Consider the following 17,681-nt stretch of genomic DNA (forward strand, 5'->3'; position numbering starts at 1 on the left):
AGACCGAGCAACTCCATGTTTAACCACGTCACTGACATTGATGATGTTAAGACAGGAAGCGGTCACAAAAGTCAACAATCTAAATTTAGCCTCAGACGATATTCATGGCTGCAATTGTAGTTGCTTCTTTCCAAGAACCACAGTCGTCACGCCAAGAGTCAGTCAGTCATCGCCGAAAAACCGAAAAGATCAGCACAATCATAAAAGCATTCTGTCAAAACACCTTATGTGCACCGTACCTAGGCTCAGAAAATCATCACAACCTTTCTAAAACCCAAACGAACATAGGCGCATTTCATCGAGCACCTCATGTGCATCATATCTAACGTCACAAATCACAAAAGCAAAGCACCGCAAGTTGGTTGAAAAATATTTCATATGCTACAACAATTTGTTGATAACATAATGTAAGTTCATAAACACATCGCCGCCACTTAGAAACAGATGGATCAACACACTGATTGCAATTTGGGGATTTCAGGGCCACCGGACACCGCCGCTACCAACCACCGTCACCTAGGGTTTGGAAACCCGGCAACAGTAGGGCAACCACCTCGCCCACCCTTTTCCGGTCGTTTCGTCACACCGTCTCGACACCGACCACCGGACCCCGCCTTCAGCACACGTAGGGTTTCCACGATGATGGTGGCAGATGGTTTTGCCGCCGTTGAAGACCAAGAGGGAAAGAGAGAATAGCTGGTGGCATAGAAGTACGTACAACTTTTTTGTTTAGAGAGATACGTGTAAAGTTGAGAGAGACGTGTAAGCCATCTGAATAAGTACAAAACATAGTGCAGTACATACAATTTTTAAAGCTACAGAATATATACAAAAAATAAGCAAAGATTACAGCAGGTAATGCATAAGGAAGTTGTCTTTTAATATATATATAATTAGGAATTTAAATCTTTAATGTGCCAAGTAGTAATGTATACATTATTAATCATGTTATACCTAAGTGTATAAAAGCCTAGGAATTTTATTTGTTATAAAGATTCATTAAACAGGTAAAGTGTATTATAAATACCGATTCAATTCAAGACGGCCAATCTCCTATTAGATAAAACTTGTTGAGTTGGTTAGGCTCAAAGAATGGTAAATAATGTAGACAAACTTTGATTCAATTTTCTGCATTTTTTTTCTTAATGCAAAACCATGATTACATGTAGGAGAATAAACGTGAACATGCTTGTTAAACTAACGCAACTAACAGATCATGGGGTGAAATTGTGTACGTAAATGGGAAATTACTACTTTTCCTAACAACATGCATGAATTAAACTTACAAATGAAACGGTGGAGGTCTGTATAAGTGTAAAACTTTTGTTGCTCATTATTTTCCGACCTTTTGTATACATGTAACACTCGAGATGATTATTGTGTATTAGTATTTTAGTAGGCTATGTGTTGTAAGCTAATTAGAGACCTCAAGTTAAAGTGTTTTGTCAATTCTATGTAGACAGGAATTCATTAACTAGTCAACTCTTTAACATTACGTTGTGGGTTAACTATAAGTTAAAAAATGTTTGATTGGTGCATTGGGGTGGACCCCACCTCATTTAGCTCTCTCTTGGGTGTTAACACACTAACGAATTCGGGGAAAAGGATTCCCCGCTTCTCTCCCTTTTTTCGCTTTGCAACTCAGAGCATTCTCAACAACAAACATTTACAAACCGTCACATCAGATTTCAAACTTTCTAAAAAAACCTCATTTTCTTTCACAGCAACTAACATCCACAAACCTTATTAAAAATATTAAAATTATATATGTATATGTAATATGTATATGAGTATGTGTATGTGTATGTGAGAGGGAATGACTTTAGGATCCACCCTTAAGGTTCGAATTAAGTTTGTAGAGGCAAACTTCGCTCCACGATGTATGGAGTCCATAAACACCTAGTTTGCCTCATACCACATCAATCAAACCTCAAAACATGTAGATTATTGTGGGTGCTCTTACTGTTTGGAACACCCCTTTTTTTATTAACAAGGTGCTCAGGTGGAGTGGGCATTCGTCCACAACACCCACCCTAAGGGTATGGCATTTGGATTGTAATATAGAAGCTGTTTCTTAAGTTTCAAATATCAAAGCCATTTTTTATACATACACCTTATGCAAGTTACATATAAACCGTATTAATTCCCACATTTGGAAGAAGTAATCTTTTTATACATGCGTCTAACACAAAGTTGTAAGAAGGTCTTTCTTTTTTATACATATCAGTCATATTTATTACTCAATATTATAGTCCTCAATCAATCAATCGTAACAAGTGGAATTCCATCAATAGCAAAGCTATAAGAAGAGTCTGGGGAGAGTGAAATGCAGGCACACCGCACCTCTATCCCAGAGAATAAAGAGGCGGCTTTCAGAGAGACCCGGACAAACCATCAGTATGCGGTTTATCAAAAATAACTCCAACCATCACACCATCATATAACTATTAATAATTCCAAAGCATTTACATAAAAGGTTAAAGTACCTACTTTCTAAATTCTGTGGCACCGACATACGACCTTTTATCTTATGTTATAATAAAAGGTTCGTCTACACTCGCGAGCCTAAACAAGCTTCATATACGAAGCTCGGCCAGAGTCTAGGGCTGTTCACAAGTCGAGCCCGAGTCGAGCCAGGGTGGTTTTGAGCTCGAGCTCGAAATTAAACGAGGCAAGTCAGTTAGGCTTGAGCTCAATTGTGAAGTTCAACGAGCCTAAGATCAAGCCAACGAGCCTAGCCATGTCCTGAGCCGATTAATGATTGATTTTGGCTCGACTACAAAAATAAGCCAATTTAGCTCAGGTTGTTTCAAATCAAGATTTTTAGCTAGTTTTATTCGAACTTTTATCCGGCTGACCTCATATATTAAAGGAATTCAATTTTAGCTCACTCTTCTTAAAACGTAGCTCAATTCAAACTTATAACAATCCAATCCAGTCTCAAATAACTCACGAACAACTCGGCTCGTTTATAACGTTTTCCTCGCAACCCTAAAGTTGATTCATTGGATCTAGCCGGCCCACAATAGAAAGCCAGTCAAGCCTCTTTATGGGCTAGTATAAATCACCTACCTGCAATCAAACAGTACGTTTTTGCCCGATATTCGTTAGGCGTCCAGCTTTCAACTCAACTAACAAATTACATAATAATCAATCAATCAGCATCGCGTAATTCAATTCCTTCACAAATCAAGGTTCGTTATGCATAATTCAATCCAGTTCTGTTAATTAGGTTCGCTATATTGTTTCGTTCCGTTGTTTTCACGCGATTATTGTTAATTTTATTAAACCTAGGGTTTTGCATTCGGTTTGTTCGTGTCATTTGTTTGTGCATTGAATGTGTTATAATTAAATGATTGGAGATAAATTTGTTGATTAGTTAGATGATCTGGTGCTGGATTAATATAGCTGGAATGAATGAGTTATGTTTTGGTCTGTGATTCAACCGGTTTAGGTTAAACGAGTAGTGATTTAGATAGAGAATTGTAGCTGTAATTCGGTGTTGTAGAACTTCGGCTTAGGTTAAACGAGTAGTGATCTAGATAGAGAATTGTAGCTGTAATTCGGTGTTGTAGAACTCCGGTTTAGGTTAAACGAGTAGTGATCTAGATAGAGAATTGTAGCTGTAATTCGGTGTTGTAGAACTCCGGTTTAGGTTAAACGAGTAGTGATCTAGATAGAGAATTGTAGCTGTAATTCGGTGTTGTAGATCTCGTTAACCGAAGGTCGGTAGGTGACGTACCGGCTAGCGATTAATCGGATTGGAATTTTTTATATTTATTTTTCAGTTTTATTATACATATACAAGCATTTTCTATGTTACTGACGGATTGGGTCGTGTAACTATTTAGCATTTTTTATGGATTCATTATTCAACTCGTGTAATACACAAGTTTTTGATCTAGTAACATAGTAGAAACTGTTAAAAAATCTTAATACACACTTTTTTATATGTAATTTCAGTTATACACACACACAATGTTTATATGTAATTTTCAGCTATATATTTACACACACACAGAGATTTATATATGTAAGCTTTTGAAGCAGACAGGTTTTACCCCCCTCCTTGACCTACTCAGGACTGGAATTGACGGAAATTGGCTGAAATTTGGGCAGATTAAGGTCGATTGGGACTGATTAGCGATTAGTGTTACCGATTACCAAAAAGTTAATTAGTAGATCATTGATTAGCGACTAGTGGCCGATTAATACTGATTTTCCAACAGTAAGCTGCCCCAGGATGCTAAGATCAACAATGTCTTTAATGCATCTCACCACAGAGCTAAATTTAGCAAGAATTACGTACAAATCTTGTAGTTATTGACACGCTATCTCTTAGTTATTCTCTTACTAAATTAGTGTCATAAGTTATTTTATCTATTTGTACGTTTCTTGTTCCACATAATGGTTTTGCTTGATGAATGATGGGTTGCTTATTTTTTATTCTCTTAGGGTGTTATTAGATGGCAGGAAGGAACCGCTATCCTCGTGAGGCATATGATAACCGGCACGGGTATCATCCAGGAGGGCCTCCGTCACGGGCCCCTATTGCTCGACCTATGCCACCTCATCCTGCAATGCTGGAGGAAGAACTTGAAATCCAACATCATGAAATTCGCAGGCTTTTGGGTGAAAATAGGAGGTTAGTTGAAGACAGAATTGCTCTACAACGAGATTTGGCTGCTTCCAAAGAGGAACTTAGGCGAATGAATATTGCAGTTGCTGATATTCAAGAACAAAATGAAATACATTCGAGGAAGCTTATTGATAACGTTTTGAAACTAGAAGCTGATCTCCATGCCATTGAACCTTTGAGAAATGAGGCTGCACAACTTCACGCCGAAGTTGAGAGACTAAATACCATTAGGCATGATTTATCTGGTCAGCTTCAGATTCTCAAGAAGGACTTTGCAAAACTGCAAATTGATAATAAGCAACTTCCAACTTTGAGAGCAGAGCATGAGAGAATTCTTCAAGAGCTTTTGCATACTAGGTTTTTATATCCTCTATATGCATAAATGTCTAAACATTTAATTAAAATAAATTGATGAACTTAACATTATTTTGTATCTTGTAGAGCTTCTATTGATTACGAGAAGAAAGGAGGTATAGAGTTGATGGAACAAAGGCAAGCAATGGAGAAGAACTTGGTTTCTATGGCGCGTGAAGTTGAAAAGCTCCGTGTGGAACTTACAAGTACTGACGCTGGATCATGGGGTGCTGGTATTTACCATTATATACTTTTAGTTATATTTATGTTTGGCTAAATTTACATGCTTTGTTTGCTGACACTATGGTAGCTTACTGTAATTGGTACTCAATTCATTCGCTTTTAGTTTGTTCTTTAAGAATAGTTGAACAATATCAGTTCCTTTAATTGGTCCCGTAACATCATATTGTCTAATTTGACACAAGTCAGATGTTGCCCAAGAACAAAATGCATAAAGTCTTTGTGCCTACATTCTAGCACATTAATAAGTTCTTAGGGAAAATGTTCTCCTGTGTGCCAAAGTCTTTGATTTATATGATGATAAGAGGTTCCAACTTTGTTTTGAGATATGTCTTTTATCTTATATAATATAAGTAGTCGATAGATTTGGATTTATTCCAATTTATCTTATTAGTATTGCAATCTGATTCTCAGAATTTAGATGTGTTTATATTTCTTTAGATAAAGGCCTAAAATGGAAACTAGATAAACTTAATATCTATCCTACCTCTAACAAGTTACTTTAGTAAACTGATTCTTCAATCTGTTATAGTTTGTGTTATGTAGGTTACTTCTATTTGCAATCTTTAGTGCCTCTAGGTTCTAAAGTGTCACATTGATCTCACCTTGTAATAAACAACTGATCCATGTTGAAGTTTTTTTTTCTTCAATATGTTTCAATATTCTTTTCATGTGATAAGAGAAAAAGGGAAAGAGGCTTAATCCTTTAAAAGTCTTTGATTTAAGGTGGATGCCAATGTAGTGTGATTAGGCTTGATTGATGGCTAATGGGACATAGCTTTTGTTGCATAAGGTGTCATTTTTAAATAAATAGCTCCTGATTTGTAGGTTTGTCACCACATTAATGCTAAGATAGTAACTGACTAACTATGTGAGATCAAGATGATTAATGAAATAACTAGCCTACTGTGGTTATGCTTCGCTGTTTTAAATAAACATTCTTCTGATCTTTTTAGAGTAGTTTTTGCTAATGTTACAACAATATCTTATATTTAGGCGGGTCGTATGGGATGAAATATGGAAGTTCAGATGACCGTTTCCCCCCTCTTTATGGCGATGGACACGGCGTTCACTTGGTATGACTTGCTACTTCATTCAATCTTATACTTAGGCAGGTGGAAAATTGGGCAGGTTGGGTAACGAGTTGGGGTCAAAATGAGTATTTTCTTAAAACAGGTCGGGTTAATTCTGGGGTGTGTTTTTTCTCAGGGTGCTGCTGACAAGGGACCATTATATGGTTCAAGTTCCGGTCAATGGGCAGGGCCCGAGAAATCTCGTGCAACCCGTCGTTGATATGTGGACGGCGTATGTTCCCAATTGCAAAAAGCATATTGAGTTGGTAGAAGTGTATGGTTCTTTTATGTTTGCGTTTCATCAAGTAATCCCTTTATTTGAACTTTTAGCTATAAGCTGTTTTACTAAGTGCATTCGGAGTATTGGGTTGCTATACTTAACTTATGGAGACAATGATCCTCTTGTGTGGCATGATTATCACTTAGTGTTAATTGACCAGATTTTAAATGCTTTTATTGTTTGCTTACACCATTTGGTTTCATCTTCTTGATTCTTTTTTTTTTTGTGACCGCACATTCTTTTAACTCATATGATCACATCCGTAAGTTTTACTAGAGCAATGATTCTTCGTTGCTACGTATCTTATCTACTATTTTCCCCGTATTGGAACATGAAGACTGAAAGCTGTCAATCAAAGGATTAAAGTTATAGAAAATGATTTGAAGATTCTATTGACTCAAGGCATGTATTTATTACAGGTTCTGAAGAACATAGTGAATGTTAAGTTATAAAGTTTAGTATCATAGGTTGTAAAAGTAGACGTCTAGGATACTGGTTCAGAAGATAATGTATATATTATTAGGATACTAGTCTAGAAATATGAAATTCAGTTACCGAGAAGCACATGACATGCATGTGTGCCTGAGGACTAGGATGACATGACGTGCTCTGAGATCATTATTACTGATATGTCTCATATAATTCAGTGGCTGGGTACATTTTAAGTTTTAGGAACATTTCTTTAATAAGTTGATGGATTCAGTATTTCTGACAGATTTAGTGATACTAGGAATAGCTGATGAGCCCTGTCATAAGTTATATACTGTCGGTAGGCATATCTCAGTTGAAACGAGAGTAAGGATCTACATTTATTGGCAGCAGTATTAATATACTGTTCATCAGTTTGCAGTGAAGAAACTATTAGCAAGTTCTCATGTGGAAAGCTTTAGGAAGACGAAAATCCGCGGGTTCCATCACGTTGTTAAAGATTGTTAATGAAGAGTTTGGCACCTCTGTTGATCTGTCTGCAGCAGTTCAGACAAACCTTTTGCAGTTTCGTGTATCTTGTTTTGTGCTTCTGCTTATTTCTTCATTAATAATGCTGTAATATAGTTCAGCAGTCAAACATCCTTGCCACCATCTAATACATGGCGAGCTGCTCAATTTGCATTGGCTGGTGGCTAGATTGAAGGAAGGCTGACGTGGCGTTTGCGTGGGGCTAAGTTCTGGTATGTACTTTATGATAGACAAGTACTCTGTCTCAGTTTCGTGGGTAAAATTGATTCTTGATTATTCGTAAATATATCTTGAGCTACGTATACATATTGAACTTTATATACTTAGATTAATGTTTATACTAGGTTCTTGCTTCATTATAGAACCACCTATAGCTCTCTTTTTTGCTTGCGAATTAATATAACCGTGTTTTTCTTTATCCAATTCCGTTATCTTTGTCCATTTTGGCTTTGCATCTCTCTTGGAGTTGGGGCTTCTCCAATGTGGAAATGAAATTTCAACTCATAGTTTACTGTGAAGTATGTCTATTTAAGCCAATATTCACCTCCATACCTTGTTCAATTTGAAAGTTCATCTACTCTTTAGTTGTGTTGTACCTAGAGAGATCATATGCTGATATTGGCAAAGAGAGAAGTGGTGGGGATGCAAATATGCATATAGGATGGGCATGCTTTCGGGTTCCACGTGTTATGAGACAAATTTTAGGATTATAAGCGAATTACATGCTGGAATCGGTTTAAGGTTTTCTTTTTGATGGCAAGTAGGCCAATACTGCAATTTGACAAAAAGTTCACCTTGAGGAGACTTAACGACGTCAACACTTGTGCATGACATGGGGCATTGGATATGAGCGGTATGAAAGGAGATTCTTTCCATGACAACAAAGCATAACATGCTTCTTGGGCCGTTCTATAGTAGGTTTATTGCTTTGGATTTAGTTCTTTGTAATCATGAATGAGATCTTAGGAGTTGCATGTGTCTTGGATGCAATGGCTTCTGTTGGTGTAAGATAGAAGGCTACTAATAGAGAACTAGCTAAACTGGATTAGGAGCTTGAATTAAGTCTAACTTATTAACTATGATTGGCATGTCTAACAATCTTCTTGTTGGAAGCACATTTGCTAATCATGTTCGAATTGTAAGTCTTTAAGGTCGTCAATCTCATTTTAGCCAGCGAAAGAAGCCTCCCCCTTCTAACTTGTGATGCATTGCATTGCATCTAGAAGTGTAACCCTATTGGACTTTGATTCTTGGAAACTAGAACCATGCCCAAAACCAGGGACATGAACATGACACTCACTATGAGTTAGTATCATATGTTATAGTTGACAAGCAATAGGCATGGTAGTTTCATGGTGCATGCACTCAAGAAGAAGATCTTGAACAGTGAGTGCACATCATAAAGGTAATGAATGAACAACAAGAAGGGCAATTTGTATTCGAGATTTCATGGCGCAGTTAAGGGTGACACATGGAGACAAGTTTGAGGAAACCTTCTAAGGGATATGGTATGGAGTAGTAATAGAAACCGGTAGGAGCACGACAGATTTGGAACGCGAACAACCGTGATTATGAATTTGGAGTGTGAACAAGACATTAACACGAACACAAGTACATCTAGGGATTCACATGGGAATAGTACTGACAATCCAATAATGGAGCATGGCCCTTTGGATATGGTTTCTTTGATGGTTGATGGCATGCATGGAAGCACGGAACTAAACGAGAAGTCTTGGATAGGTTTAGAACTAAAAGACCAAAGAGATCAATCGGTACTAGCAACGACAAACCATATCTAGTAAAATCCCACCCATTACAAAGCTATTGGTAGGGTCTGACGACGGGTGGTGGGGTAGGAAACTCGTGCCTCTTTCCCAAAGGATAGAGATACTTCCAGGGAGACCCCAACTTTAGATCAAACAATACTAGACGCCTTTTATTGAAATCGATCATTGAAATAATCGAATTGAAGTAGGTCGATTTGCTAAATTGTTCAATTTCATGAACTTAGTTATGTGAGCAAAATAATCTATGAATAGGGTCCCTCTATCAATGTGGTGATGGTGGATTAGGGTTTCGGCTAATTAAGTTATACTTGTACTAAGAGTTGTTATCATTGGGACAGTGTATTCTCCTGGGGCAAATATCACATCACCAAAATACAAAGAGAGATGATAGGATATAGAGTGAACTCTCTAACTTTGGTTACATGTTTGGAACACCATGAGTTTGTGTTATTACTTGCACACAAAGTGGACAATACACTATGTTGACCGGGGTGTTTGTGTGATGCATGCATCAAGTCAAGCAACTTTTAAATCCTGTTGGCAAATCATTCTCCACTTTGCTATGGATGAAGATGTATATACCTTAAGGCTCTGGGTATGGTTTTTATCTGCATTCACTGTAACAAGTTTTGGAGACTGCATCTGAAGGTTCTTATTCTTGTCAATTACTGTGGAAAGACGCCAGCAAGTATAAATTAGCCACTTTTAAATACCATTTTCACTAAGATGGATTATTGGTTATGGATATGGAGATATAGATAATCTGCCAAATTTCAAAATTAGGCTCATATTTTATTTATTTTTTTTATTTTTCTCATTTTCATGTGTATTTGTAGTTTTGGTGAGACATTAGACGTAGGAGCATTTATCATATGTTGCTATGTTCTTTTAACTAACACTTTTGTTCAAGCTATTTTTCTCATAATATATGTTTTCTGTTTGTTGTGTTGCAGATGAACATTGTTCTAGATGCCGGAAATGCATTTCTTTATGGTTTGGCAAGTGCAAGTATGACCTATACTTAGTACCAATATAGGTAAGGTCCTAAATCCTGGCCATTACAATTAACCAAAGAAACCAGTAGGAGAAAACTAAAATACACTTTGACCTGTTTTTTTAATTTTATTTTACTTTGCTTACATGTTTGACCTGTTATGAACACGTGGTTGGCACTGGTTAGCCAGAATATTGGTTTTTTAGAAGTAAAAGAAAAATGTGCCAAAAGTTATTACAAAGTTTATTGTCTGTTTATATTAATTTATATATATTAAATAATGATTTAAATGTTTTATGCATTAAAATATTGTGGGCAATATCGATATGTTTGACCGTTTATTGCTTTCAAGTAATATATCGGATGACAATTTGCCCCACTATTGCTTATTGGTTTCCCTTTTAAACCATACATCATGTTTGTGTCTATCTCGTGTCCAGTGTAATATATTCTCAATCGATTCACTCATGTAACTACCTTCTGGCCACACACGTATCATAATATACACTGCAAATCACTCCTCTGCTTTAATCTTATTTGCTATTTAAGTGCAATCTCAATCGGGATCAAGATCCCTGCATCCCGAATTTTGACATTTTTTAACCATAAATGATACCGCCCCCCCCCCTAAAAAAAATTAAATATTTGTTCCTCTGTATATAAATTCTTCTGCACCCCTATTTGATCACTGTTTAAATTTGCTAGTGATGTTTTGAATGTGTTAATTTTGGTTGTGTTTTATGACTTGTATCCCTAAGTCGTTTAAAAGTCTAGTATCTTATTATTGTAATAAATTATTTATTTAATTGTAAGCATTATATTAATAATATAAAGAAAATCTAATTTGCTATTAGATATGGCATCTTCCATCTATTTACTTATGAACGGGCTAGCATGGGCAGTGTCTTATCTCAAACGGGCCAAATCATATTGTTAAGCTAACAAGAAACATGCCAAACTGGTTGAGAGTCACCAAAAGTCTTTCTAACGCATAAAATCTCCTGATTTGCTTTTATTTTCAAATATGTCAATTGTTATAGTAATAATAGCCTTTGCATCAAAATTAACACAGTAAAATTTTATACCGTATTTTGAAAAGAGAAAAAAAGGATGAAAGGTGTAACTCAGCTCAAGCCCGTTCGACCCGTATTGAATATGACCTGTTTTAGATCAGCATGTCTTGCGATCTCTATTATTTGCCGTTATATTTGCAACAGTTTTTGTTTTCTTACTAGAATCATGTTGGGATTGAAAGACCATCCTCTGCTAATTTTCTATATGGCTTCTCGTGCGCAGCGAAATCAAACCGTCAATCAGGTTTGACTTTCCTAACAACCGATGGAATTTAATGCTGGTTTTTCTGCTGATAGAACATATTGTCTTGAGGGTAATTGTTATTTGCATTTGTTGAATGAGCACAAAGAACATGTTAAGGTTTGGTTTCAGCTCATGTAATATTAATGACAACTTGTTGGCATTTGCAGGTTTTCTAGTAGGATTATGCACTGGAAAAGGTAAATATTAATCGGTATGTTTTCCTCGTCCCTTCTTATTTTGAGGAATATAGTAGATGTAGGTGAGTTGGGTTACGGGTCACTACAGGTAGATTTGGTTGAACCACTACCCCTTTTGCCCATAAATTTTGAATCGTCTATAAACATTTAGTGCTATTCTTTTTTTTCTTTTTTTTTTTGCTTTAATCTTTTTCATAAAGTGATTAGGGTGGTCTTTTACCGTTTGACCCGTAATGACACCCAATTTTGCTGTTATCTGTTCGACTCGTTCACTAAGTATGCAGGTCGAAATGACGAAATTAGGTTCATAATGTAACATAATGTCAACCAAGTTTCACATTGTTAGAACCAAAAAGATAAATCGGCTTTGTTTATTTTGACCTCAAATCATATTCTTTTGAAAAGTGAAGTCCTTGGTAAATTTTACACTCGGTGTGATCTGGCTTTCCTTTTTTTAATGTTTTTTACATAAATAATTATTGTGTGACAAAATGTATTCTATCATGAATTCATGATAGTTCATTTAGTTTTTTATATATATATTATTTGCTATATTTCATATGCTGATATCATCTTCAAATTGTTAACATTAGTTATATACTATATTACTGTATAGTTTGGTTCAAAATCTTGATCAAACATCTTATCTAACAGTTAAATATCAGTCTATAACATCAGATCATTCAAACTAACATTTTTTTTTCTCGCTTTTTCGTTGTGACACTGGCAACACGCTTGTCACTTTATAAATTGTGAGGGTTGTCCGTTTCTTGACGCGTAGGGGGTTGAAGCATTGATTAGACAAGTACCAAAAAAAGGCCCTTTTTTTATATATATTTGATTATGGAGTGGAAAAATTGACATCCATAAACACAATGATCAGGGCCGTCTCCAAGATTTCGGGTGCCTAGATGAGTACTAAAATACTTTCCTTATATATAATATTTTTGCTCCAAATCATCTGTGTTCTAACTTCACCGCTTGTCTACCACTCTACTGTAGCCTTATTGCTTACCCTAATCAGTCTTTTATGGGCCTGATCGCTAATAGGGCCAAATAATGATCTATTGTAAAGAGTTGGCTTTATAGTTATAAAAAAAGGTCTATATACATACAAATTGATTCATTAGTCATCTCTAAGAGCATTCTCATGACCCTATCCCTCAAAATCTTGTGAGGGGAGTTTGTAAATTAGAGGGTGGGGTTTTGCGTGGTTGTTAGTGTAAATGATCAGATGGAGGGAGAAAATGTAGTAATTTTTTGTAAATTTGAGGAAAATGTAGTGATTTTTTTTTAAATTATAGGGTGGAGAGAGAAAATGTAATGATAAAAGTATAAAAAATATTATTTAATTAAACAGGATAGAGAAATGTAGTGTTTTTTTAGTGTAGTTATAGAGATGAAGATTGGAGATAGGTTGAGAATGCTCCAAATGTAAAAACTTTATGCATATAGGTATTATGTATATAATTTTAGAAATTCCGGCCTCTTAGCGGCAGCTAAGGCCCGGCTACCCTATAAACCGGCCCTGACAATTATACATTGGCGTACCTCTCTTCTCTCTCTCTCTCTCTCTCTCTCTCTACATTCTCATTCATTGTTTCTTTTTTGGTAAAATCCCTAAAATGTCTGTTTTGCTTGATTGCATCAATGTACCCGTTTGACCTTCTCTTCTAAAAATGTCCACCAAAATAGGAGCTAATGTAACAGTTTAATACCGTCTATTGATGGTTGTTTAAACCCTTTTAAGATCTCTAGGTGTCCACATTTTACTAATATTCCGTTGGATCCGCTCATTTGGGTGGATATTTTACAGCATATATGGTTTAAGTGCACGCGTGAAAGAATTAAGCTAATAAATTACTCAGTTTTATCAGATATATATATTTAAACCGATTCTCTGGTGTAAAATACTACGTGACTGGTAGGGGTTATCGTTGATTCGTCGGTAGGGGTTGCATTTCTGTTCTTTTCAATATGAAACATAAAATGAGGTTTCCTTTTTGTATTTTTGTCTAAATGATATTAATTAGGTCCTTGTCAACCTAATCAAATAGTGGTTAATAATAATGCTTTAGCTTAAGATGGGCCACTAGGGACAATTATATAGACGTCCAAGCACGTTCTCTTTAAATATATATTGGCAGCTCATCATTGGCTCTTCCCATATTAAGTTTTAAGCCAACCACATGTGACAATTGATTGTATGAGCCACTTGTAACATATTGTGACCCGCATTGGTTGCCATCCATGTTCACCAGTCCCATGTCGTGTGGATTTAGTGCATCCAGGTTTCCTTTCGATGGGTTCGTCCCAAGGGTAGTTGAGCTTTGTCTGGTCGAGTCTGACATCTTGTATATTTTTTTTCTGCAATCGTTATTTATCTTTTGAAGTTGAGATATTCTCGTGTTATGTAAATGTATATATCGTAAGTGAAAAACTAAAATTTACGAAAGGAAAATTCGAGCTTATTATTTAAGTTGTGTGTCGGCTTCACAAGCGAGCTCCTCACAAACAAGTCATCGGACTATTGGAGGTGCAATGTAGTCAAAATTGAGATTTGTATGGTGGCAAAGTTTATTTAAACATGCTTTGTGCAAAGTTTATTTAATAGTAATAGTTTATTGCTGTTGCTATTAAGAGTAGATGTTGATGCAACAATTCATTTATATTATTTTGTTAGTTTTTTGGGGATTTTAATATGCTTTTTTTTATAAATATGTATTTTTTCTTTTTGTTCAATATGTTAGTTGGTCAAATATTTTTGGGTGTAAATATCGTGCATAACCGATATCGGTCGAATTCACATAGATTTGCCATCCGAATAAATGTTGATTTATATGTTTTCTTTGTACCGGTATCAATCAAATTCGTGCAGACTTGGTGTTTGCTATTTTATTTTATGGTTTTTGTGTCGTGCCTTGATGAACCTAACCATACCAAATGAATTTGTGTCACTTTAATTATAAGTCATACTTGTGCTAATATCGTTTTGGGCGTTTACAAATTTATTTTTTTGATTTACTATTAACGTTGTATCAAATTTAACCGATACAAACCAAACTCACATAGTTGCGGCAAATTTTGTTAGCTAGTTGTTATTATTATTATTATTATTATATAAAAAACAGCCGTCCAAGCAATAACAGCTAATATAACTAACACATCCAAATTAGGTACATCACATAACATGCCAACTTGAACACTTTCACATCACAATCTTCTGCCCCATTTTGCACTCCAAAACCTCACAATCCTCTCAAACCACCGGCCACAATGACAACGTACGGCACGATCCCGACCTCGTCCACCGGAGGCCAAAATCTCGAATACCTCTCCCGCGCAAAACAACTCATAAAAACCGGACTCAACACTAGACGTCCATGGAAACAAATGTTCAACCTCAACTCCCTCAGCCTCCCTCATGCCTTCTCCGAATCACTTCAACGTATTAAAACAAACATCAACTACTTCCAGTTGAACTACGCAATCGTTATCTTATTTCTTCTGTTTCTAAGTTTGTTATGGCATCCGGTCTCATTGATCGTGTTGATTGTGTTGATGGCTGCATGGTTGTTTCTGTACTTCCTTAGAGACGAGCCGTTGGTTGTTTTCCATCGGGTTATTGAGGACGGTGTGGTTTTAACTGTTTTGTTCGTTGTGACGATTGTTTTGTTGTTGTTGACTGATGCTATAATGAATGTGGTGGTGGCGGTTTTGGTTGGGGTGGTGGTGGTTGTGGTGCATGCTGCGTTGAGGCGTGTGGATGATTATGAGGATGTTGAAGCGGGTGGTGGTTATTCGGTTGCTTCTTCGTCGTAGATGGTAGTGTGTTTATTCTTTCTGTATAGAGTGAACTGCGGTTTTCGTTCCTGGGGTTTGTCTAAATCTGCGTTTCTAGTCCAATAGTTTCAAACTTGCGATTTTCGTCCCTATGGTTTCATTTCACTTGCAATTAACCCAACAGCACTAACCCCGTTAAGTCTGGTCGTTAAACTCATCAGCGTGCCTCTCACCTAAGGGGCAGTTTTGTCATTTTGCTCCACAAATAAACCCCAACCCTAATTCGCAATCCCCCCTCACGGGAGGGGCTGGGGTGTATTTAGAAAAAAAAGGACAAAATTGCCCCTCACCTGATGGGCACACTGATGGGTTTAACGATCAGACTTGACGACGTTAGTATGGTCGATTTTAATGTCAAGTGAAATGAAACCATAGTGATGAAAATCGTAAATTTGAAACTATTTGACTAAAACCGTAGATTTGGAAAAATCACAGGGACAAAAACCACAGTTTACTCTTCTGTATATGATCATTTGGTGGTCTGTCATCTGTGTTTGTGAATTTTTACTTTTTACTGTGTTGATTATTGAGTGAGAAAACGGTTTGCTGCTTGTTTGAGTTTTCGATAGGATCTACGACTGCGTGTATATGAGATTCAGTTTGTATATCAAACTAAAATTGGACTTTGATAGAACAATCCGTATGTCAACTCACATAAAACGTTATTTATTTGTATATTGATCCGTATAGCCTGTCAATGTTGTGTAGATAATGTATACAACAAACAGGGAAAATTCCTAAAATAATCCATTTGATGAGCAAGATTCTCAAAATATTCTCTTTATAATCCTCATTTGTTGAATAGTCCCAAAAAGTTCATGCGAAATCTATCTGAGGCGACGCATTTGTAAACGAGTCAACGGATTTCAACAACCAATGAAAATATGCTAACTAAATTAAATAATGGGTCCTAGACCATTTTGAACCAAAATTTGGCGTTGTCAATGAAACTTTTTCAAACAAACTTATTTGTGTTTTTAATATTTTATTATTATAATTAATTTTCTCATGTTTAGTTTTTCTGCAACTTTTAAAATATAAAGTTTTATAAAATTTTAAATATACCGTTGAGACGTGTTTATTTTTATCTACGTGCCAACATAAATTTTATTCAAAACTGAGTCGGGTCTAGTTTTTATTGAACGTTTTGACATAAATTTAACTCGAATCGGTTTTGAGTAAAATTTATATTGGCACATTTTTAAAAGTTCGTCTCAATGGTGTATTCGAAATTTTATAAAACTTTATATTTTAAAAGTTATAAAAGAAAAAACTAAATACGAATAAAATTAATTATAATTATAAAATATTAAAAGAAAAACAAAATTTCAACTTTGTCGGATTTTAAAAAACACGTTTTTCAAAAACAATGAATTTGTTTCAAAAATTATTGGAGCCGGCGGTTTGGTTTAAAAGTTGTCTGAACACAGATTTGGCTCAAATTGGCGAAGATGGATTTGGTTCAAGAATTGTCTTCGTCGACGGTTTTGAATGGACATTTTTGGAATCTACAAAAAAGTATGACTATTTTGAGAATCTCTCTTATCAAATGAACTATTTTAAAAATCTTTCTCGTCAAATGGAGTATTTTGAGAATTATCCCCGGTAAATATTAGTTGCAGCCCAATAATCTCACCTTAGCTGGTTGCAGTAAAGTTAAATGGATCATATAGCTTTTGTAGACCATCTTAAACAACGATTTGTATATATAAAACCTTAATGCATTTGTATGCGGTCCATATAACCTTTCGATTGTGCGTGAATATGTGAGTGATTGCTATGGTATGTGTATATAGCGAGAGTGCGAGACACGTTACATATCAGCAATATGCAGATACAACAATGCAGGATTGCAGCCCAAGAAAATCCAAAGTGACTTTTAACTGCGTATAATAAAAGCAAGGCGTTCGGCTTTACATTATAAAAGAATGAGTTGTTAATGTATCTAATATTCGAATTTAGACGATGAAGATGAAACTATAAACCAAACCGCACCCTTG

General features: G+C 35.8%; 1 protein-coding gene and 1 pseudogene across 1 annotated transcript; both read left to right on the forward strand.

Moving 5' to 3' along the window:
• The first annotated feature begins 4,458 nt into the window (after nucleotides 1-4,458).
• On the forward strand, nucleotides 4,459-6,766 carry LOC143598419 (protein FLX-like 3). The gene is made up of 4 exons (XM_077076639.1): nucleotides 4,459-4,996; nucleotides 5,081-5,226; nucleotides 6,230-6,309; nucleotides 6,443-6,766. Exons 1-4 carry the CDS (start codon nucleotides 4,467-4,469, stop codon nucleotides 6,524-6,526), a joined length of 840 nt encoding a protein of 279 aa, XP_076932754.1. The 5' UTR covers nucleotides 4,459-4,466; the 3' UTR covers nucleotides 6,527-6,766.
• Nucleotides 6,767-15,114: 8,348 nt separating this feature from the next.
• LOC143598420 (PRA1 family protein F2 pseudogene) lies at nucleotides 15,115-15,660 on the forward strand (annotated as a pseudogene).
• Nucleotides 15,661-17,681: the final 2,021 nt, after the last annotated feature.

The sequence above is a fragment of the Bidens hawaiensis genome, unplaced genomic scaffold (assembly GCF_021521415.1).
Source record: "Bidens hawaiensis isolate Kalapana, Puna unplaced genomic scaffold, B.hawaiensis_p1.1 tig00050098_1, whole genome shotgun sequence".
NCBI lineage: Eukaryota > Viridiplantae > Streptophyta > Magnoliopsida > Asterales > Asteraceae > Bidens > Bidens hawaiensis.